The 23,279-nt window shown below is 35.0% G+C and overlaps 1 protein-coding gene across 1 annotated transcript; it reads right to left on the reverse strand.

Annotated features, from left to right (window-relative positions):
* Positions 1-10,368: 10,368 nt before the first annotated feature.
* LOC134697973 (uncharacterized) lies at positions 10,369-15,121 on the reverse strand. Its single transcript, XM_063560257.1, has 2 exons — positions 11,275-15,121; positions 10,369-11,009 (listed from the first exon to the last, which is right to left on the reverse strand). The coding sequence occupies exons 1-2, from the start codon at positions 15,119-15,121 to the stop codon at positions 10,369-10,371; spliced, it is 4,488 nt and encodes a 1,495-aa protein (XP_063416327.1).
* Between the last annotated feature and the right edge of the window lie 8,158 nt (positions 15,122-23,279).

Below are 23,279 nucleotides of genomic sequence, written 5' to 3' on the forward strand. Positions count from 1 at the left end.
TTTTATAGGGAATATAAGTAAGTGGGAAAGAAACCAATTTTTTGTTCTTTACCGGTATATATTTCCACTTTTATAAATTATATCGGAGCACTCCTTCTTTGGATAAATAGGTTTCATGCTGAAACAAATATTCTCACAGATATTTAAGAAGTGTGGTGCTGTGCTTTTATGTTTAAAATCGTTATATACAGGTTAGACTGTGATTTTAAAACAAATGTTGATATATTTTTATAATATTTACAAAAAAACGGTGCGGGAAATGGACATGATTACATTTCCGGATGCGGGAAGCGGGAATATAAAATAAAAAAAAAAATCTGTTTTGAGAAAAATAGGTGCGGGCGGGTCCGTCGAACAAGGAATCAAATTGGTGTGGCCTAAGTTTAAATTTTTTAAACACCATCATTAACACATAATAGCTGAGAGGGTTAGACTAGATTGGCATGTCAACCGAGACGATGCATACAAGGTTACGTAACGTAAATCTTTAGAAAAGTTACAACAGTGAATCAAGATGTATTTTGTTATGCCTCACCGTACGCAAAGGGGGCATTATTTAAGTGTAGCCCTTGAGTTTTCGTCCGTCCATCCCTCTGTCCGCTAGTCTTTCTTTCCATTCCATTTTTCTTTTCCACACTCAGGCTAACTTAAAAGTTGCCGAGTTGGCCACATCCAAATTTCATGAAACTTGTACACGATGCTGAGAACCACAACACAAAGAAAGTGTTTGAATTTGGACAGAGAGTCATTTACCGTTCTAGAGTTGGTCCTAAACACTGCAAAGCTTGAATGGGTGCATTCGTATCCTCTTCCTTGTATCATGTTGACAGTCTTTAAAACTTATAGAATGTGAGCATTTTCTTTGAAATGAGTTCATTGTAATTGTTTTATCAATTTTTTATCGATCCTCAATAAAGGGCAACATGTAACAATTTTTTCCCTTTACAGTATATCTACCCAAAATTTACAAGTCAAAACATGAAGTATGATAACAGTTTTTTATCAACTAAGAGTTTGAAAAGCCGCCATCCCACAAATCAAACAAAAAAATCGTCTCGACTCGCCCTGTTTGGCAACTCAGTTCTCCCCTTCTCCCATAAATACTCGGAAGATGTCAATTTATCACTCTTTTTTATGACAGTGTGTGGTGTATTTGCCGGTGAATGCTGCAGATCTTACACGGACATTGTTGGTGATGTTCACCCTCCAGAATGGTGCTCAGACTTCTGTTGTCATGATCCAAATACTCTGGGACTTACCTTGACATGTTGTGACAACTCGATGATACAGGCATCAGACGACATGAGGGACAGTTTCTGTGTCCAGTGGTGGGCCGCTCATGTGTAAGTATTATAGAAGACACGAGGTGTTTAATAGTTTTTGATAACTACTTTATTACATGTTAATACACATTATACGATATTGTGGTTTTTTTATGGTTTATACTGGTGACAAGCTTTATCAGTTTAATTCTTAGTTTAAACATATTTATTCATCATCTATACAAATATATAATCATACAAAATACACAATAATAACAGGATTCGGAAACAAGCATATTAATCCGTTTCCTTGAAATACCAACTCCAGATAACTATTACATAAATATAGCATGCAATATTACAATGATATGGAACAAGAATAAATAAGTAACTATATACTAGTAACTGAAAAAGAAAGTAGAAAAACAAGAATTCTAAAATAATGAAAATAAATACAACAAAAGAAGAAAAACGAAAAAAAAGTTTTAATTCTTAGGCTATAAACTACTGCTTGAAGTTAGAAATAAACCCGAGACAGTCTTAAAGAAAGAATTCTATTTATACTGGTGACTCATTGTCAGTATTTGCTACCATTTCTGGTAGTTTAATACGTACATTTAGATATATCAGTAATTATAAAAAAACACTTCAAAAACGCACTTGTGTTTAATGCCCCGCTCTATATATAGTGGAGGGAAATGAAGTTTTACCCTTGTCCGTCACTCCGTCCGTACTCACGTCCGTAATTGGTTTCCGTTTTCTTAACTTTAGTTTGACTCAAAAAATGTTATTTATCCCATACACAATGCTCATAACCACAACATACAGACCAAGTTTGAATTTTGGTGACATCACTTTTACCGTTCTAGAGTTATGCCCCTTTAACGATTTTTACAAGTACACCTCCAATTGTCAGGGCCCCTTTTTTTCAAAATCAGGGAACCGCATCTGCTTTTCACAATTTTTAACTCCTTTGGAACTACAAGTCCCACTTGGGGTTTGCCGGCAGATAAGTATATCGAATAAGAATTTGCACCAACTAAGACAACTATCCCCCTCATTAAGTTTCAGAAAGAAAGAGCTATCCAACACCACTTATAAAAGACTCATGCCGGTCTGTAAACTTCTATGTAAATCCCACGACAACAATTGATTTACATGTACATGTATCTGAATAACAAAGTCTATTGACATCTGCTGCATGTGTTTATTTCCTGAAAATGAGAGGTAGTTATCACGACATTGTTTTATTGACATATATTATTGATAATTCACGGAAAGCACATTAAAAGTTTTATTGGTCAGCATTTCCTTGCATTTTATACGTTAATTCGTAAAAGGTGTTCTATGTATACATAACTTAATATGAATTATAATGTAAGAAAAGTACTTTACACAGTACTTCATTTGGTTTAGACAATATAAACAAAACCAGTACCGGGTCTGGTACTGACTAGAAGCATACAATTGTTTAAATGTAAAAAATAAGAAGATGTGGTGTGTTTGACAATGAGACTATTCTCCACAGGAGACCAACATGACAATTATATGTCACCGTGCGGCCGTTAAAAGTGAGTAAAAGCCATACCGCATAGTCTGCTATAAAAGGGCCCGGAATGACAATTGTACATTTGACATTAGACATAATTTTATTTTACAAATCATGGACCCTTGTCGGGCAAGATACATAAACATCAGAAATCAATAATTAACAAGTTTTAGTGAAATATATATACACAATACATATTACACAAAGCAATAACGTGATATTATGAGCAATGTAGGATATAATTATATTACGATGCATTGGGTGTAATGAGGTCCAACAATTCAAAGTAAACAAGAAAATTAAAGGCCTAATTTATGTACAAAATATGATATACAAACAAGTTTGAACTAATGAATTACAAACTCCTCACTTAGAACAGGGACATATATATACAGAATGTTGTAGGGTTAAACAAACTTGAAGGCGCCAAACCCTCCATTAACTTGGGACAGTGGTGTAAGGTTACACATGTATACTGAAACATAACCTTCATTAAAGGCTAAGAACATTTTAGACATTTAACGATGTTTATACGACCGAAAAAATTTTGCGGTCGTATATTGGTATCACGTCGTCGTCGTCGTCAGTGTCGTCCGACGACATTTGGTTTCCGGACAAATAGAAATATATGAAATTGAAACACAATGTTTATATGAACCACAATAGGAAGGTTGGGATTGATTTTGGGGGTTATGGTCCTAACAGTTTAGGAATTAGGGGCCATTGAGGGGCCCAAATGAGCATTTTTCTAGTTTCCAGACAATAACTTGTGGAACGGTGTATGGATCTCTCTGAAATTATACCACAGGTTTCCAATCCACAAAGGGAGGGGGTTTGGGGGTTTGGGGGGTTATGGCTCAAACTCAAAAAAGGGGGAAAACAAGGGTTTCCTGGTTAATGAACAATTACTTTAGACAATCTAAAAGCATTGTAAGGGAGCCAATCCAAACACATATTGTGAATATATTGCTTGCACGATACTGAAAATCATCGACCTGTCAACCAAATATAAATTCATTCCCTTTCACAGAAGCTTAGAAAACTTTGACGCAAGGTTTCAACCCAAATTCTTTCAGACGGACGGACAGACGGAATCGAGTGGTTTCTAGTTCTGCTTTTATCGACACAGCAAAATAGTCTATGTGACCGCCAGAGCTCGAGGCAATGTTTGACTGTTCTTCTCTCAAACTGCATGGTATAATGGACTAAAAGAGAAGATCTTCAAACGGTCTATACTTAATAATGTTGATCGGTTGGCAAAAATGGCGGCAATTGGACACAGTTCCTATCGAAACCCAACGGAAAATGTCATGTTCATTTCCTTCTCTGAAACTTTTTGCTTGAATTTAACCACACGACAAGAATGCTTGATGAAATTCTGATTTCAAAAATATGGGGAAAAAGAGAAAAATGCCCCCCAAAAATGAGAATATTGGTGTGATAGGATATAAAGAATAGAAAGTATTAGGGGAAAAGGATATACACAAATAGGTTAGTGAATTAAAAATAAAAAACGGTTTCAAATGAGTTGAATTATTGACTTGCAAGCCAATAAAACATTTGCCAAGTGTCAAATATGGCATTTTAGGGTTCATAGATGATACTGAAAATTTAATGAAAAAGATAGTTATATAACTTGAGCGGGCGATTCCTAGTAATTCTATATATATATGAGATTTCCTGGTGTTTCATTTTATTAGAGTTCAAATTCTAATGTAGTTTTGTAGAAGGAATATACAAATGGGACACATATATAACACTACATTAGAAAAGATAAGACGAGAAAGGTATTTGTTTTATCTAGATAAACCCTTGCCCCTGAAACATTTGAAGTACTAGATATGAACATCTATAACAGGACATGATAAAACGGATATTTTTTTGTAAGGATTAAACCCTTTTCATATAAGGAATTTTTTTAAGAACAACATTTTTGAAAAATACAAAAACAAAATATTACAAAGTAAAAATAACTTGTATGATAATTCAATGTTAATCCTATATATATATGACGGCTGCAGTGCAGGCGATTTGGTGTCACGATATCACAGTAGCATGGGTTCGAATCCCGGCGAGGGAAGAACCAAAAATTTGCGAAAGCAAATTTACAGATCTAACATTGTTGGGTTGATGTTTAGACGAGTTGTATATACATCATGTACACAGCCATGTATCACCATCATTGATGGCGATCCGATGGATACATCTGTTGTAGGGTTGTCACTGACTCAGACGTACTTATGAATATAATTATTTTCTGTGACTGTATCTTACATTAATTTGTAGGATCCTTTACTATAGATAATTTATATATCATGTAACAATAACATCTTCATGCCTTATATATCATGTACTGTAGTACGCCGCTAGATTAAAACTGACGTGGAAAGGTAACGCATGGCCAGCGGAAGCTCTTTTTATGAGAGCCCAGGTGGTCGTGTGGTCTAGCGGGACGGCTGCAGTGCAGGCGATTTGGTGTCACGATATCACAGTAGCATGGGTTCGAATCCCAGCGAGGGAAGAACCAAAAATTTGCGAAAGCAAATTTACAGATCTAACATTGTTGGGTTGATGTTTAGACGAGTTGTATATACATCATGTACACAGCCATGTATCACCATCATTAATGGAGATCCGATGGATACATCTGTTGTAGACTTTAAACAGTCATGAAATTAGAAGTTTTCTATAAAATTAATTAAGTTTTAAAATAGACAACTCATTACAAAATTTTGAGTCAGTGATAATAGTTAATAAAAAAAGAGACTACAATGTATGTAAAACCTGGTAACAAATTGAAAATGGATACTTTTTCTTCATTACAAAAGTAATAATCACTTGAGAACGTCTGCGAAAAGTTTTCCATGGATATTATACTATATCATTTGTCCAATGGCGTGTAATTGTCTGTTCATTTATATATGTTATTATGGATTCTATGTCTAATATAAAAAAGAAGATGTGGTTTGATTGCCAATGAGACAACTATCCACAAAAGACCAAAATGACACAGACATTAACAACTATAGGTAACCGTACGGCCTTTAACAATGAGCAAAGCCCATACCCCATAGTCAGCTATAAAAGGCCCCGATAAGAAAATGAAAAACAATTCAAAGGGGAAAACTAACGGCCTTATTTATGTCAAAAAATGAACGAAAAACAAATATGTAACACATAAACAAACGACAACCACTGAATTACAGGCTCCTGACTTGGGACAGGCACATCCATAAATAACTCTATCCAATCTTTAGAACTACAAAACAGCTTTTAGTTTCACGATTGGAACAGTTTTGGAATTTTTTTTACAACCGTCATATTAAATGTTCAAAAGTAAGTTCTTTGGAAATGCAGAATTAAAAACTGGTTGGTGAAACTTCCTTTTTATTTTAAAAATAGTTGGTAGGTTTTGAAACTATTTTACCAGTGTATAACTTATTTTATTAGTTTGTCTTAACTTATTTAGTTTGTCTTGTGTAAAAGTGCAAAGTGCACCACCAATTTGTTTACACTACAGACGGACTAGCGAAATAAAATTAACAACGGACGTACAGACAGCAGAATATGCACTCATAATATATCCGTGTACTTTCTGTTGGTTTTTCTGTAGTGATAAATTTTTAAATTATATTATTTATTGCAAAAAGTGAAACCCTGACGGATTAAAACGCAAACATAATATACACGAAGTGACAAGAAACATACAATACATGATAAATGTGTTAAACAAGTCAGGTTGATATTAATAATATATATATATATATGTTATAAGTATATAATTGACCAATGTGGACCTTAATTTTGAAATTCAACAGATTGCTTTATATAGTCTACAACACTAGACAAAATATCTTTATTGGGATCTAGAATAATTTTAAGTTTAGAGTTTGAGTCAAGCTGGTCAAAATTAGGATTATGGGTTTTAATTGCATTTATAAAAGAGTGCGAAAGATACCAGAGGGACAGTCAAACTCATAGATAAAAAATAAGGGGATTTCTAATAATACTGTTAATTTGGCAATGAAGGAAAAAGTGTCCCTCATCATCCAAAATGTTACAAACTTTGCAGTCTGTGTTCTCTTTGATTTTTTTTATAGCGTCCTATTTCAATTTCCAAGTTATGGTGACCATAATTACACAGATTTTTTTCAAACTATTTTAATGCCCCATTTATGGGCATTATGTTTTTCGGTCTGTGCGTCCGTTTGTCCGTTCTTCCGTCCCGCTTCAGGTTAGTTTCTGGTTAAAATGTTTGTTCAAGGTAGTTGTTGATGAAGTTTAACTTATTACACATGTTCCCTTCTATGATATGATCTTGCTAATTTTAATGCTAAATTAGGGTTTTGACCCGAATGTCATGGTACACTTAACATAGAAAATGATAGTGCGAGTGGAGCATCAGTGTACTATTGACATATTCTTGTTAGATATGTTGCTATCCTGATTGGTGTACGTTCTGTTGTAATTTTTGTAGACTAAAGTGATTTATTTTCAAACTATTTTATAGATATGTTCCTATCCTGATTGCTGTGGCATTCCTGGTTTTGATCACGGGTTGTTGTTGTTGCTGCTGCTGTGGATGTTGCAGACGATAAAGTTCTGGAGTTATCGTGCAGCATCAAGGAGCATCAGGTACTGTTAAAATATTGTAAACAAAAGGAATGCATGTTAAGTAATATTCACATTGAAACAGTTATTTTGAAAATGAAATCACGAATTAAGAGACATTTTATATAAGAAGTAATTTTAGTTCAATTTAGAATTGGATTAGCGCGGATACGTTTGAACAACTGTGCTTAAAGATAGACACTGTGCTTACTTTTGAATAAAACGAGAACACAGCTGAATTTCAGGCGGTGGGTCGTCAATGGTCGTTAATCGATTATTTTTACCTAAATGAAAATAACCTGAATTAAATTCCAAATGAAATCTTAATATTGGTTTTCAAGCTTTAGTCACACTATTTGTTATTAATCAGTCAGTGTTTTCTTTCCTTAATCAAAGATAGAAAATATATATGAAAATAACATGTCATCCGTTGATAGTTTACTTATAATTCAATGATCCTTTTAATGAAGCAAATTTTGCCATCAGTATATATTAGAAATCGGATTTTATAAGAACTTTCTCCTTTTTTAGGGCCAACAATAATGGTACAACAACAACAACAGCAGCAGATGTCACATGGTGATCCCTACCGCGTAGGATATAACCAATGAAAACCGTCCTTTCAGTGCAACTAATGACCAATGAAAACAGCTGGTTTCACATAAGGATTGTAAAATGCATATCAATGCAAATGTACTTTAAAAATTACGAAAGAAATTTTAGTTACATTTCTGTCATCCATTAGAATGAAAATAGTGAAAACTTCTATAAATGTCTATGCATGTGACTCAACAGTCTGGATTAGCAGTGGCGGATCCAAGAATTTTCATAAGTGGGGGCCCACTGGGGGCCCGCTCCAGTCACGCTTCAGTGATTCCCTTTATAAGCAACCAAATTTTTTCCAAAAAAGGAGGCCCCTGGGCCCCCCCCCCCCTAAATCCGCCTTTGATTAGGGGCAGTCAATATTTCCACAAATGTGCGAACTAAGTTGATGTTTTTTTTTAAATTATTAAGGTTTCATGTATTCTCATTCTCGAAAATATATTAAAATATCAAATTGTACAATTATCATGCCGTGACCCCTCCCTCGACGATTTTGTTATTTTTTTTGTTGTAAAGAAAACGTTATCAATATATAAAATTTTCAGTACGGTGATAAGAGTTGCTAAAAGACTGAAAGGAAAAGGGGTGTTTGACGAAAATGGTCAAACAGATCGTACCATACTAGTATGTTGGAGAAACCTATCCAGTCAACCCCTTCCTTGTTCCAAATATACTCTAATATACTAACAATACCTCTAAAACTAAAACAGCCTTGACCATTTGTATGTGTTTGACCAACATGTTTTTATACTAAATACATTCTATAAATAGGACATGGGACACATTTGCCTAGCCCCTTGAAATTGGGTTTTATGTTTTCTTTTTATACTTGTAGTTTCAGCATAATAGTGATGTGAGTGTGTGGGTGTGAGTTTTTGAGAATATTTAGTCATTTTCTTTATCTAATTGATCATTGTAGATAGCATTTTTGAAATTATTTTATACTATTATACACTGTGATTAAAAATGCCATTACTTCTTGTGATAAAGATGGAAATTCTTTACTCAAAATTGTTGTATTTTTGTTAGATACGACTTCATGTGACTGGGTAAAAAAGCCACCAATCAATGTACAGACTACAAAATCTGATTCAATAGGTTATACGGTGTAAATGGATATTAAGATTTCAATGCAATTTTTAAACGTGGTGTACATTACTATCAAAGGTTTAGAGACTGCTTTAATTGTTATAGCATTTTTTTGGTGTAAAAACGAATTAAGTGTGTGTAATATACTTAAGCTTCTATACGTTTATAGATGATAGGCAACGATAACAACAACTATTCAGCCATTACATTTTATCTAGAAGTTCGTATTTCCGCCCAAGGCGACGTCACTGACAATACGACGTCGACAATAAACGTACAATAGTTGGAACGTTATGTTCCCGCGATAATCTCAACATACTGGGGCCGCGAAAAAGTAAAAATTATCACAATTTTCTAAAATTCTCAATTGTCCATTGATAAATCGTTTCACTGATAAATAACTGTCCATCAATAAATAATATCACTTTGAAATTGTCTCTCGCGTTGTGTTTTTCTTTGTAATACTGAGCAAATCATATAAAACGGAAATTATATTTAGCGATTAAATTCAATTAAAGTCTCTCATGAAATAAAATAAAATTCAACTTTGCACTAAACGTGTAATTGTTTATGTTCATCGATTACATCACTGGTGAATCCACTTCTGTATCGTCTCTCGGGCTTTTAGGCTAGCTTTTCGTTTCGGTCTGTTATCCATATGTTCCTGCTCATCAATATGAACGTTACTGTTAGAATTGTTTGTCATCGTTTGTGTTACTTCCAACGGATATAATTTGGCGATCGGTCTTGTAGTTTCTCCCGTGCTGGTCCTTATTCGTGCTGATCTTACAAGTCCATCATTACCTCTCGCAAGTTCGGTTACGATCCCAATTTTCCAGTTTATCCTCGGACATTCGTTGTGAATTTGTACGATGTCTCCTGTATTTATTAATTGTTCATTTTTTCCGATTGTCCTATGAAATTCACGTAAAGATGTAAGGTATTCGGATTTCCATCTTTTCCAGAAATGTTGAATCAATTGCGTGTGTCTGTGTACACTTTTATTAAGATCTTTATGTCCCATGTAAGTCGGGTCTAGGAAATTATCAATTTCTGATTGCGGGTACGGTAATGTTGAAATCCGCCTTCCGTATAATAGATGAGACGGCGTTAAAGCTTCACAGTCTTTGATATCGGATGATGGATATGTTAGCGGTCTGTCATTTAAGATAGTTTCTATTTCCGTAACAACTGTTTGTAATGTTTCCATGTTTACTTGGGATCGTCCAAGCACTTTCTTCAAACTTGTCTTCGTCAGAGCAATATAAATCTCCACTCGACACCGTGTGTTGATAAAGTATTTTTTACTATATCCGATTCACATAATCTTTTTATTTCTGCAGATCCTGCAATGAATGTAGTTGCATTGTCAGATACTAGAATTTTAGGCAAAGATTTACGGCTAACAAAGCGCCGAAATGCCTGAATAAATGAATGTTCGCTCAAGTTTGGAACTACTTCTAGGTGAACTGCTCTTGTCGATGCGCATGTAAATAAACATATATACGCTTTCTTTAAAGTTCTTTCTGAGTCCTTTACGTATAAAGCACCTGTATAATCGACTCCTGTGACGGTAAATGGCGAAGCTTCCTGTACTCTTATTTTCGGTAGGGGTGGCGGATCCGGTTTGTTGTAAGATTTTCCCATAACTTTGCGGCAAGTTACACATTTGTTTAATAACTTCTTAACAAATTGTCGGAGTGTCGGTACCCAATACGATTGTCGTACATAAGTTAGCGTAGCATTTAGTCCAGAATGGAGTGAACGTTCGTGTGCGTCTATCACTATCAGTTTGGTAAGTGGTTGATTTGCAGGTATAAGATATGGAAATTTAGTATTCTCTGGAATCGGTGCATTGTGAATCCTACCATTGCATCTCACAAGGCCATCGTCATCTATGAAGAGTCCTAGTTGTCTTATTCTTGGATATTTCATTGTGTTTTTGTTTCGAGCGTCCTGTAAACTTTTTATTTCGGCGGAATATGAAGATTTTTGGCAATGTAATATCCATGATATTAATATCATTTGTCGTTAAGACTCCACTTTTTCTCAGATGTTTGGTATATCGGCAATTAGATATGAACCGCTGAACGTAAGCGGTTACTCGAATCAATTTCCTGAAAGTCCCATATTTCGAAATGTCTATAATGTTACTAATACCATAGTAGCCAGTATGAACGTCATTGTTTTGAAATTCCTCGTCGTCGTTTTCTCCTGTAATTGTCAATACTGTTTTACTTGTAGGAGTTAATTCTGGCCATTTTGTTCGAGTCGTTAACCAATTTGGTCCTTTTTTCCAAATGACACTATTGATGTATTGATCGGCGTCAATTCCTCGTGTTAAGAGATCTGCTGGATTGTATTCTGTAGGACAATATCTCCATTCATGTTGATTTGTAGACTCTGTAATTTCTCGCACTCGATTTGCAATAAATCGTTTTAACGGTTTCGATGATTTTATCCAGTGTAATACTATGCAGCTATCCGACCAGAAAACCACGTTTTTACATTCAAAAGTCGATTTTACATGTGACGCTAGTCTAGTTCCAATAACTGCGGCCATAAGTTCTAATTGCGGTAATGTTAGGTTTTTCACTGGCGCTACTCTGCTTTTCGCCATCACTAACGTAGTTTCGGTACCGTTGTTCAGATATGCAGTCGCTCCATACGCTTTTGGACTCGCATCGCAAAATACGTGTAGTTCAAATTGTGTCGAAGTAGAATTACTGGAGAAATAATATCTGGGAAATACGATTTGTGTCGCTTTCTCTAAGTCGCTTGCTACATTAATCCAAGTAGCCTTAAAGTTTTCCTGAACTGGTTCATCCCAATCAAGTTTACTTTTCCATAGATCCTGTATGAGCATCTTTGCTCGTATTGTGACGGGGCTGAGTATTCCAAGTGGATCGTATATTTTGGAAGAATGTTTCAAAATCTCCCTTTTTGTTACAATGTCTCGTAGTTGAATCTCACATTTCTGGTACATCAGATCATCGGATTTGCTATTCCATAACATACCAAGTACTTTTGTGTTGATGTCCTTATCTAGTACATTTTCCGTCTCGGCTAGCGTGCGTATATTTTCACTGTTCGATGTCCACGATCGTAGGTTGAATCCGGCTTCCTTCATCATTGTTCTCGCTTCCTTATAATACGTATTAGCGTCATCCTCGTTCTGTAAACTTGTCAGAATGTTGTCCACGTACAAGTCTCTTTCCATCAATGTAGCTGTTGTACTGTTGTAACGATGTAAATGTTTCAGTATCGTGGCGTTAAGCATAAACGGCGAACAAGTTGCTCCGAAAAGGACGGATTTGAACCTGTAAGTCTGTAGATTACTTGTAGGGTCTGATGGGTTACTGAGCCACAAGAAACGTGTAGCGTCTCGGTCATCTTCGTTTAAGCCAACATGTAAAAAGGCCTTTTCAATATCCGTTGTTATGGCGACAGGGTTGGCTCTAAATCTCATCAGATTTTTTGTCAGGTCGTTTAGTTTCGGCGGTGTGTCCAAGAGGCAGTCATTCAAACTAGGCGAATAAGGCGACTGGCGGCAACTGCAGTCATAAACGATTCGGATAGGCGTAGTGCTTGATTCCTTCTGTACTGGATGATGAGGAATATAGTGTATTATTCCTTGAGTTTCAGCTGTTTCATCCACTCTCTCTATGAACTCCCTTCGTTCCTGTTCTTGTATAATGTTCCCGTACTTCTTTAACATATCAGGGTTTTGGGTATGTCTTTTAATGACGTTTTCTGTCCTTCTCTTCGTGACTGCAAAATTTGTAGGCAATTCATCATGGTCCTGTTTCCATGGTAACCTAGCGAAATACTTATTTTCTCTGAATTCAATTGATCTGTCCTGATATGCTGTTATGTAGGTATCGTCGTCTTCGTCTAACTCCTTACTATTTATATCTATTGATTCTAAATTCCAAAATCTCTCTAAATTGTATTCTTCATCTTTGTGTGATATTAAAACATTAAACATGCTAGTTTTCGATGTGTTAGTTTTCTTACTGTATGTAGGTCCCGAAAGCAAATATCCGATCTTGGATTTCACGGCGGTCGGACCGTTTCCTCGTACAATATGGTCTTCTACAATGTCCCAATAGTGATCTGCACCTACAAGCAAGGATATATCAAACGAATCTTGCTGTGTCATCGTGTGTGCTAACTTCAAACCACGTAAATAACCGTTCTGTGTATCAATATTACGTATGTAATTCTGTAAAGGCGTGGCGATCATCGGTACTATCAATACTTTGATTGGCAATATGTGTCCGGCATCGGTTTTCAGATAGATTGTTGTCTTTTCTAAGTGTCTCGTGTTTTTCTCTTCACCTCCAAATGCCGATAAATGTATTATCTCTGTTCCTTCTATCTGTAAATTGAGTTTATTCGCTAAGTTCTGCGTCAAAAACGATCTTTGAGCTCCTTCGTCAAATAGAATATTCGTATCGATAAAGTGCTGATTTGAGCCTACTTGAGATACGGCGGTTTTCAAAAATACATTTGATCGCGATTCTGTCGATTGAGAATACAAAATGGTAGTATCTTCTTCTGTATCATGAAGTTCATTAACGAGTTGAACGTTTGTCGATGGCGGGTTGCTGCTCTGGTTATAATTCGCGTGGAAGTTCGTATTTGCTGAGTTACTACTCCCGTTTCTATGGTTTACCTCATTCACTGGTTTTATGTTGTTTGTTGGACGTGAATTACACAAGCTTGTATGGTGTTTCTTATTACAATTTCTACATGTGTGTTTAGATTTACAATCATTTATTCTGTGTTTACCAAGGCAGTTAAAGCATAACTTATCACGTTTGACTATTATCATACGGGATTCTGTGTCGGTTATTTTACTGCACTGGGTAGGTGCGTGTATTTCATGACAAAACACACAAGGTCTTGTCTCAATATTCTTGACAGATTTGGACTTTGCCGATTTCGCTCCGGCAAAGAAAGACGATGTTGTGGGCAAATGGTTTGTCGACTCTAACTCTTGTCCTGCGTCCATTATATTAATCTCATCTAAAATGCTCCTACGGAGGTCCCGTAATACCCAAGTTTGTATTCTGTGTTCTCGCGCGAGATGTTGTCTGACTTCCCCGGGTAATTTCTTCATAATAATTGGAACAAGTAGAGTGCCGTATGTTTCTTGTGTCTGACCTAAAGCTTCTAATCCCCTGACGTAACTTTCCATTTTATCGTAAAAGCTTCGTAAGCTTGTTATCTGATTTCTAGGCGAAGGGATTTCTAATAATGCCTGCATGTATGCATTTATGATTTTGTCCTGTTGACCGAACCTCTCTTTTAATAGGTTTACGGCTTCATCATAGTTTACATTTGTAAGTGCGAACCCCGCTATAGAATCTAGTGCTTCATGTTCTAGCTGTGCTTTCAAGTAATTGAATTTTTGTACATTCGTAAGTGACAAGTTAATGTGTACGGCCGACTCATATGAGTCCCAGAAAGTTTGCCATTCTAAGATGTTGCCTGAGAATATTGGAAGCGAAAGTTTGGGTAGGCGGTGACTACTAGCTGACGAAAATGTGCTTTGCTGTGTGTTAAACGTATGACTGGCTTGTACAGACGGGTTCTCAAACGACTGTGCGTTGTGTGGGTTGGCTATGTTGTGCGTTGGTACAAACGGTACAGTTTCTGGATTTAAAGTGTGGGTTGTTGTATGTGAATCAATATGACGGGACTGTGGTGTTTGGACATTTTTTATGAACTTACGTATGTGGCGAATCTTTGTTTCCATATCCACTGAATATTCATCTGAATCCACTATCTCATTTTCCACATCTTCCGGTTCTGTTAACTTTAAAATTTGTTCGTTTAAGTCCTCAAACAATGTTTGTTTTTGCACTAGTTTTCCGAGTGTTGCTATAACTTCTTCTTCATCGAAATTCGAATTCTCCTTTGCTTCATCTAATCTTCGGAATAATCTGGTAACAGCGCTTCTGTTCCCCGATCGGACTGATTTCAATTTTACGAGATCCATTGGTCAAGGCACCATAAATATAGATGATAGGCAACGATAACAACAACTATTCAGCCATTACATTTTATCTAGAAGTTCGTATTTCCGCCCAAGGCGACGTCACTGACAATACGACGTCGACAATAAACGTACAATAGTTGGAACGTTATGTTCCCGCGATAATCTCAACAACGTTATTATGATACTTTGATCAGAAGTTAAAATGTTTTTAAAAATAGTGAATAAAAGAGAATAATGGACCGGGCTGAAGTACGTCCATTATTCATAGTTCATTATTCATTATTCAATAATGAATAATGAAATAGTTCATTATTCACTATTCAATATTGAAAAATGAATAATGAATAATGAAATGGTTTATGTTTCATTATTCAAATTGAACCGGTGAATAGTGAAAAAAATATAAAAAAATTTGACCGTGACACTATAGCTACATTTTGATTTGCAATGACCATAAGAGGGTTTACGGACGACCTAAATGCAACAATATGCATAAAAATGAGGAAATATAAAAAAGAAGATGTGGTATTATTGTCAATGAGACAAACATCCACAAAAGAACAAAATGACACAGACATCAACAACTATAGCTCACCGTACAGCCTACAACAATGAGCAAGCCCATACCGCATAGTCAGCTATAAAAGGCCCCAATAAGACAATGTAAACAACTAACTGCCTTATCTATTTTACAAAATGAACAAAAAACTAATATGTAACACATAGACAAATGACAACCACTAAATTACAGACTCCTGAATTGGGACAGACACATACATAAATAATTCAACGGGGTTAAACATGTAAGCCAATTTTGAATAATGAAATGGATATTTTGAATAATGGCATGGACTGCTGCGACCCTTTAGTCCCTAATTATAGATAAACTTTATACCTCATTCGAAAGCTTATAACGAGAGGAACAAAATGTATATAGTCAACATGTTCCGCAACGCATATTACAGGACTTTAATGTCGAAATACGCGTGAAAGTTAAGAAATAGCCAATTTTGAATAATGAAATGGATATTTGAATAATGGAATGGACTGCTGCGACCCATCAACCCCAAATTATAGATAAACCTTATACCTCATTCGAAAGCTTATAACGAGAGGAACAAAATGTATATAGTCAACATGTTCCGCAACGCATATTACAGGACTTAAATGTCGAAATACGCGTGAAAATAAAGAAATAGTCAATTTTGAATAATGAAATGGATATTTTGAATAATGGAATGGACTGCTGCGACCCTTAAGCCCCTAATTAGAGATAAAAATCGATACCTAATTCTAAAGCTTATAACGAGAGGAACAAAATGTATATAGTCAACATATTCCGCAACGCATATTAGAGGACTTAAATGTCGAAATACGCGTGAAAGTTAAGAAATAGCCAATTTTGAATAATGAAATGGATATTTTGAATAATGGAATGGACTGCTGCGACCTTTTAACCCAAAATTATAGATAAACCTTATACCTCATTCGAAAGCTTATATCGAGAGGAACAAAATGTATATAGTCAACATGTTCCGCAACGCATATTACAGGACTTAAATGTCGAAATACGCGTGAAAGTTAAGAAATAGCCAATTTTGAATAATGAAATGGATATTTTGAATAATGGAATGGACTGCTGCGACCCTTAAGCCCCTAATTATAGATAAACTTTATACCTCATTCGAAAGCTTATAACAAGAGGAACAAAATATATATAGTCAACATGTTCCGCAACGCATATTAGAGGACTTAAATGTCGAAATACGCGTGAAAATTAAGAAATAGCCAATTTTGAATAATGGAATGGACTGCTGCGACCTTTTAGCCCCTCATTATAGATAAATTTTATACCTCATTCGAAAGCTTATAACGAGAGGAACAAAATGTATATAGTCAACATGTTCTGCAACGCATATTAGAGGACTTAAATGTCGAGATACGCGTGAATATTAAGAAATAGCCAATTTTGAAAAATGAAATGGAAATTTTGAATAATGGAATGGACTGCTGCGACCTTTTAGCCCCTAATTATAGATAAAATTTATGCCTCATTCGAAAGCTTATAACAAGAGAAACAAAATGTATATAGTCAACATGTTCCGCAACGCATATTAGAGGACTTAAATGTCGAAATACGCGTGAAAGTTAAGAAATAGCCAATTTTGAATAATGAAATGGATATTTTGAATAATGGAATGGACTGCTGCGAGCCTTAAGCCCCTAATTATATATAAAAGTTATACCTAATTCACGCTTATAACGAGAAGAACAAAATGTATATAGTCAACATATTCCGCAACGCATATTACAGGACTTAAATGTCGAAATACGCGTGAAAGTTAAGAAATAGCCAATTTTGAATAATGAAATGGAAATTTTGAATAATGGAATGGACTGCTGCGACCTTTAAGCCCCTAATTATAGATAAAATTTATACCTCATTCGAAAGCTTATAACAAGAGGAACAAAATGTATATAGTCAATGTGTTCTGCAACGCATATTAGAGGACTTAAATGTCGAAATACGCGTGAAAGTTAAGAAATAGAGTCTGGTTAAGAAATAGCCAATTTTGAATAATGAAATGGATATTTTGATAATGGAATGGACTGCTGCGACCCTTTAACCCCTAATTATAGATAAACCTTATACCTCATTCGAAAGCTTATAACGAGAGGAACAAAATGTATATAGTCAACATGTTCCGCAACGCATATTAGAGGACTTAAATGTCGAAATACGCGTGAAAGTTAAGAAATAGCCAATTTTGAATAATGAAATGGATATTTTGAATAATGGAATGGACTGCTGCGACCCTTTAGTCCCTAATTATAGATAAACTTTATACCTCATTCGAAAGCTTATAACAAGAGGAACAAAATGTATATAGTCAATGTGTTCTGCAACGCATATTAGAGGACTTAAATGTCGAAATACGCGTGAAAATAAAGAAATAGCCAATTTTGAATAATGGATTGGACTGCTGCGACCCTTTAGCCTCTAATTATAGATAAACTTTATACCTCATTCGAAAGCTTATAACAAGAGGAACAACATGTATATAGTCAACATGTTCCGCAACGCATATTAGAGGACTTTCATGTCGAAATACGCGTGAAAATTAAGAAATAGCCAATTTTGAATAATGAAATGGAAATTTTGAATAATGGAATGGACTACTGCGACCTTTTAGCCCCTAATTATAGATAAACTTTATACCTCATTCGAAAGCTTATAACGAGAGGAACAAAATGTATATAGTCAACATGTTCCGCAACGTATATTAGAGGACTTAAATGTCGAAATACGCGTGAAAGTTAAGAAATAGCCAATTTTGAATAATGAAATGGATATTTTGAATAATGGAAGGGACTGCTGCGACCCTTTAGCCCCTAATTATGGATAAACTTTATACCTCATTCGAAAGCTTATAATAAGAGGAACAAAGTGTATATAGTCAACATGTTCCGCAACGCATATTAGAGGACTTAAATGTCGAAATACGAGTGAAAATTAAGAAATAGCCAATTTTGAATAATGAAATGGATATTTTGAATAATGGAATGGGCTGCTGCGACCCTTTAGCCCCTAATTATAGATAAACTTTATACCTCATTCGAAAGCTTATGATAAGAGGAACAAAATGTATATAGTCAACATGTTCCGCAACGCATATTAGAGGACTTAAATGTCGAAATACGAGTGAAAATTAAGAAATAGCCAATTTTGAATAATGAAATGGATATTTTGATAATGGAATGGACTGCTGCGACCCTTTAAGCCCTAATTATAGATAAACCTTATACCTCATTCGAAAGCTTATAACGAGAGGAACAAAATGTATATAGTCAACATGTTCCGCAACGCATATTAGAGGACTTAAATGTCGAAATACGCGTGAAAGTTAAGAAAGAGCCAATTTTGAATAATGAAATGGATATTTTGAATAATGGAATGGACTGCTGCGACCCTTTAGCCCCTAATTATAGATAAACCTTATACCTCATTCGAAAGCTTATAACAAGAGGAACAAAATGTATATAGTCAACGTGTTCCGCAACGCATATTAGAGGACTTAAATGTCGAAATACGCGTGAAAGTTAAGAAATAGCCAATTTTGAATAATGAAATGGATATTTTGAATAATGGAATGGACTGCTGCGACCCTTTAGTCCCTAATTATAGATAAACTTTATACCTCATTCGAAAGCTTATAACAAGAGGAACAAAATGTATATAGTCAATGTGTTCTGCAACGCATATTAGAGGACTTAAATGTCGAAATACGCGTGAAAATAAAGAAATAGCCAATTTTGAATAATGGATTGGACTGCTGCGACCCTTTAGCCTCTAATTATAGATAAACTTTATACCTCATTCGAAAGCTTATAACAAGAGGAACAACATGTATATAGTCAACATGTTCCGCAACGCATATTAGAGGACTTTCATGTCGAAATACGCGTGAAAATTAAGAAATAGCCAATTTTGAATAATGAAATGGAAATTTTGAATAATGGAATGGACTACTGCGACCTTTTAGCCCCTAATTATAGATAAACTTTATACCTCATTCGAAAGCTTATAACGAGAGGAACAAAATGTATATAGTCAACATGTTCCGCAACGTATATTAGAGGACTTAAATGTCGAAATACGCGTGAAAGTTAAGAAATAGCCAATTTTGAATAATGAAATGGATATTTTGAATAATGGAAGGGACTGCTGCGACCCTTTAGCCCCTAATTATGGATAAACTTTATACCTCATTCGAAAGCTTATAATAAGAGGAACAAAGTGTATATAGTCAACATGTTCCGCAACGCATATTAGAGGACTTAAATGTCGAAATACGAGTGAAAATTAAGAAATAGCCAATTTTGAATAATGAAATGGATATTTTGAATAATGGAATGGGCTGCTGCGACCCTTTAGCCCCTAATTATAGATAAACTTTATACCTCATTCGAAAGCTTATGATAAGAGGAACAAAACGTATATAGTCAACATGTTCCGCAACGCATATTAGAGGACTTAAATGTCGAAATACGAGTGAAAATTAAGAAATAGCCAATTTTGAATAATGAAATGGATATTTTGATAATGGAATGGACTGCTGCGACCCTTTAAGCCCTAATTATAGATAAACCTTATACCTCATTCGAAAGCTTATAACGAGAGGAACAAAATGTATATAGTCAACATGTTCCGCAACGCATATTAGAGGACTTAAATGTCGAAATACGCGTGAAAGTTAAGAAAGAGCCAATTTTGAATAATGAAATGGATATTTTGAATAATGGAATGGACTGCTGCGACCCTTTAGCCCCTAATTATAGATAAACCTTATACCTCATTCGAAAGCTTATAACAAGAGGAACAAAATGTATATAGTCAACGTGTTCCGCAACGCATATTAGAGGACTTAAATGTCGAAATACGCGTGAAAATTAAGAAATAGCCAATTTTGAATAATGGATTGGACTGCTGCGACCCTTTAGCCTCTAATTATAGATAAACTTTATACCTCATTCGAAAGCTTATAACAAGAGGAACAACATGTATATAGTCAACATGTTCCGCAACGCATATTAGAGTACTTAAATGTCGAAATACGCGTGAAAATTAAGAAATAGCCAATTTTGAATAATGGAATGGACTGCTGCGACACTTTAGCCTCTAATTATAGATAAACTTTATACCTCATTCGAAAGCTTATAACAAGAGGAACAACATGTATATAGTCAACATGTTCCGCAACGCATATTAGAGGACTTTAATGTCGAAATACGCGTGAAAATTAAGAAATAGCCAATTTTGAATAATGAAATGGAAATTTTGAATAATGGAATGGACTGCTGCGACCTTTTAGCCCCTAATTATAGATAAACTTTATACCTCATTCGAAAGCTTATAACGAGAGGAACAAAATGTATATAGTCAACATGTTCCGCAACGTATATTAGAGGACTTAAATGTCGAAATACGCGTGAAAGTTAAGAAATAGCCAATTTTGAATAATGAAATGGAAATTTTGAATAATGGAATGGACTGCTGCGACCTTTAAGCCCCTAATTATAGAAAAAATTTATTCCTCATTCGAAAGCTTATAACAAGAGAAACAAAATGTATATAGTCAACATGTTCCGCAACGCATATTAGAGGACTTAAATGTCGAAATACGCGTGAAAATTAAGAAATAGCCAATTTTGAATAATGGGTTGGACTGCTGCGACCCTTTAGCCTCTAATTATAGATAAACTTTATACCTCATTCGAAAGCTTATAACAAGAGGAACAACATGTATATAGTCAACATGTTCCGCAACGCATATTAGAGTACTTAAATGTCGAAATACGCGTGAAAATTAAGAAATAGCCAATTTTGAATAATGGAATGGACTGCTGCGACACTTTAGCCTCTAATTATAGATAAACTTTATACCTCATTCGAAAGCTTATAACAAGAGGAACAACATGTATATAGTCAACATGTTCCGCAACGCATATTAGAGGACTTTAATGTCGAAATACGCGTGAAAATTAAGAAATAGCCAATTTTGAATAATGAAATGGAAATTTTGAATAATGGAATGGACTGCTGCGACCTTTTAGCCCCTAATTATAGATAAACTTCATACCTCATTCGAAAGCTTATAACGAGAGGAACAACATGTATATAGTCAACATGTTCCGCAACGTATATTAGAGGACTTGAATGTCGAAATACGCGTGAAAGTTAAGAAATAGCCAATTTTGAATAATGAAAAGGAAATTTTGAATAATGGAATGGACTGCTGCGACCTTTTAGCCCCTAATTATAAATAAAATTTATGCCTCATTCGAAAGCTTATAACAAGAGAAACAAAATGTATATAGTCAACATGTTCCGCAACGCATATTAGAGGACTTAAATGTCGAAATACGCGTGAAAGTTAAGAAATAGCCAATTTTGAATAATGAAATAGATATTTTGAATAATGGAATGGACTGCTGCGAGCCTTAAGCCCCTAATTATATATAAAAGTTATACCTAATTCACGCTTATAACGAGAAGAACAAAATGTATATAGTCAACATATTCCGCAACGCATATTACAGGACTTAAATGTCGAAATACGCGTGAAAGTTAAGAAATAGCCAATTTTGAATAATGAAATGGAAATTTTGAATAATGGAATGGACTGCTGCGACCTTTAAGCCCCTAATTATAGATAAAATTTATACCTCATTCGAAAGCTTATAACAAAAGGAACAAAATGTATATAGTCAACATGTTCCGTAATGCATATTACAGGACTTAAATGTCGAAATACGCGTGAAAGTTAAGAAATAGAGTCTGGTTAAGAAATAGCCAATTTTGAATAATGAAATGGATATTTTGATAATGGAATGGACTGCTGCGACCCTTTAACCCCTAATTATAGATAAACCTTATACCTCATTCGAAAGCTTATAACGAGAGGAACAAAATGTATATAGTCAACATGTTCCGCAACGCATATTAGAGGACTTAAATGTCGAAATACGCGTGAAAGTTAAGAAATAGCCAATTTTGAATAATGAAAAGGATATTTTGAATAATGGAATGGACTGCTGCGACCCTTTAGTCCCTAATTATAGATAAACTTTATACCTCATTCGAAAGCTTATAACAAGAGGAACAAAATGTATATAGTCAACGTGTTCCGCAACGCATATTAGAGGACTTAAATGTCGAAATACGCGTGAAAGTTAAGAAATAGCCAATTTTGAATAATGAAATGGATATTTTGAATAATGGAATGGACTGCTGCGACCCTTTAGCCCATAATTATAGATAAACATTCAACCTCATTCGAAAGCTTATAACAAGAGGAACACAATGTATATAGTCAACATGTTCCGCAACGCATATTAGAGGACTAAAATGTCGAAATACGCGTGAAAGTTAAGAAATAGCCAATTTTGAATAATGAAATGGATATTTTGAATAATGGAATGGACTGCTGCGACCCTTTAACCCCTAATTATAGATAAACCTTATACCTCATTCGAAAGCTTATAACGAGAGGAACAAAATGTATATAGTATACATGTTCCGCAACGCATATTAGAGGACTTAAATGTCGAAATACGCGTGAAAGTTAAGAAATAGCCAATTTTGAATAATGAAATG

Source organism: Mytilus trossulus, chromosome 14 (genome assembly GCF_036588685.1).
Source record: "Mytilus trossulus isolate FHL-02 chromosome 14, PNRI_Mtr1.1.1.hap1, whole genome shotgun sequence".
In the NCBI taxonomy this organism is placed as follows: Eukaryota; Metazoa; Mollusca; class Bivalvia; order Mytilida; family Mytilidae; genus Mytilus; species Mytilus trossulus.

Bases quoted from the DNA above. Each gene is read 5' to 3' on its own strand.
- LOC134697973 (XM_063560257.1), bottom strand. From the start codon at position 15,121: ATGGATCTCGTAAAATTGAAATCAGTCCGATCGGGGAACAGAAGCGCT. The intron at 11,010-11,274 runs GTATTAGTAACA...GACTCTTCATAG, and splicing joins CGTTCATACTGGCTACTATG to ATGACGATGGCCTTGTGAGA.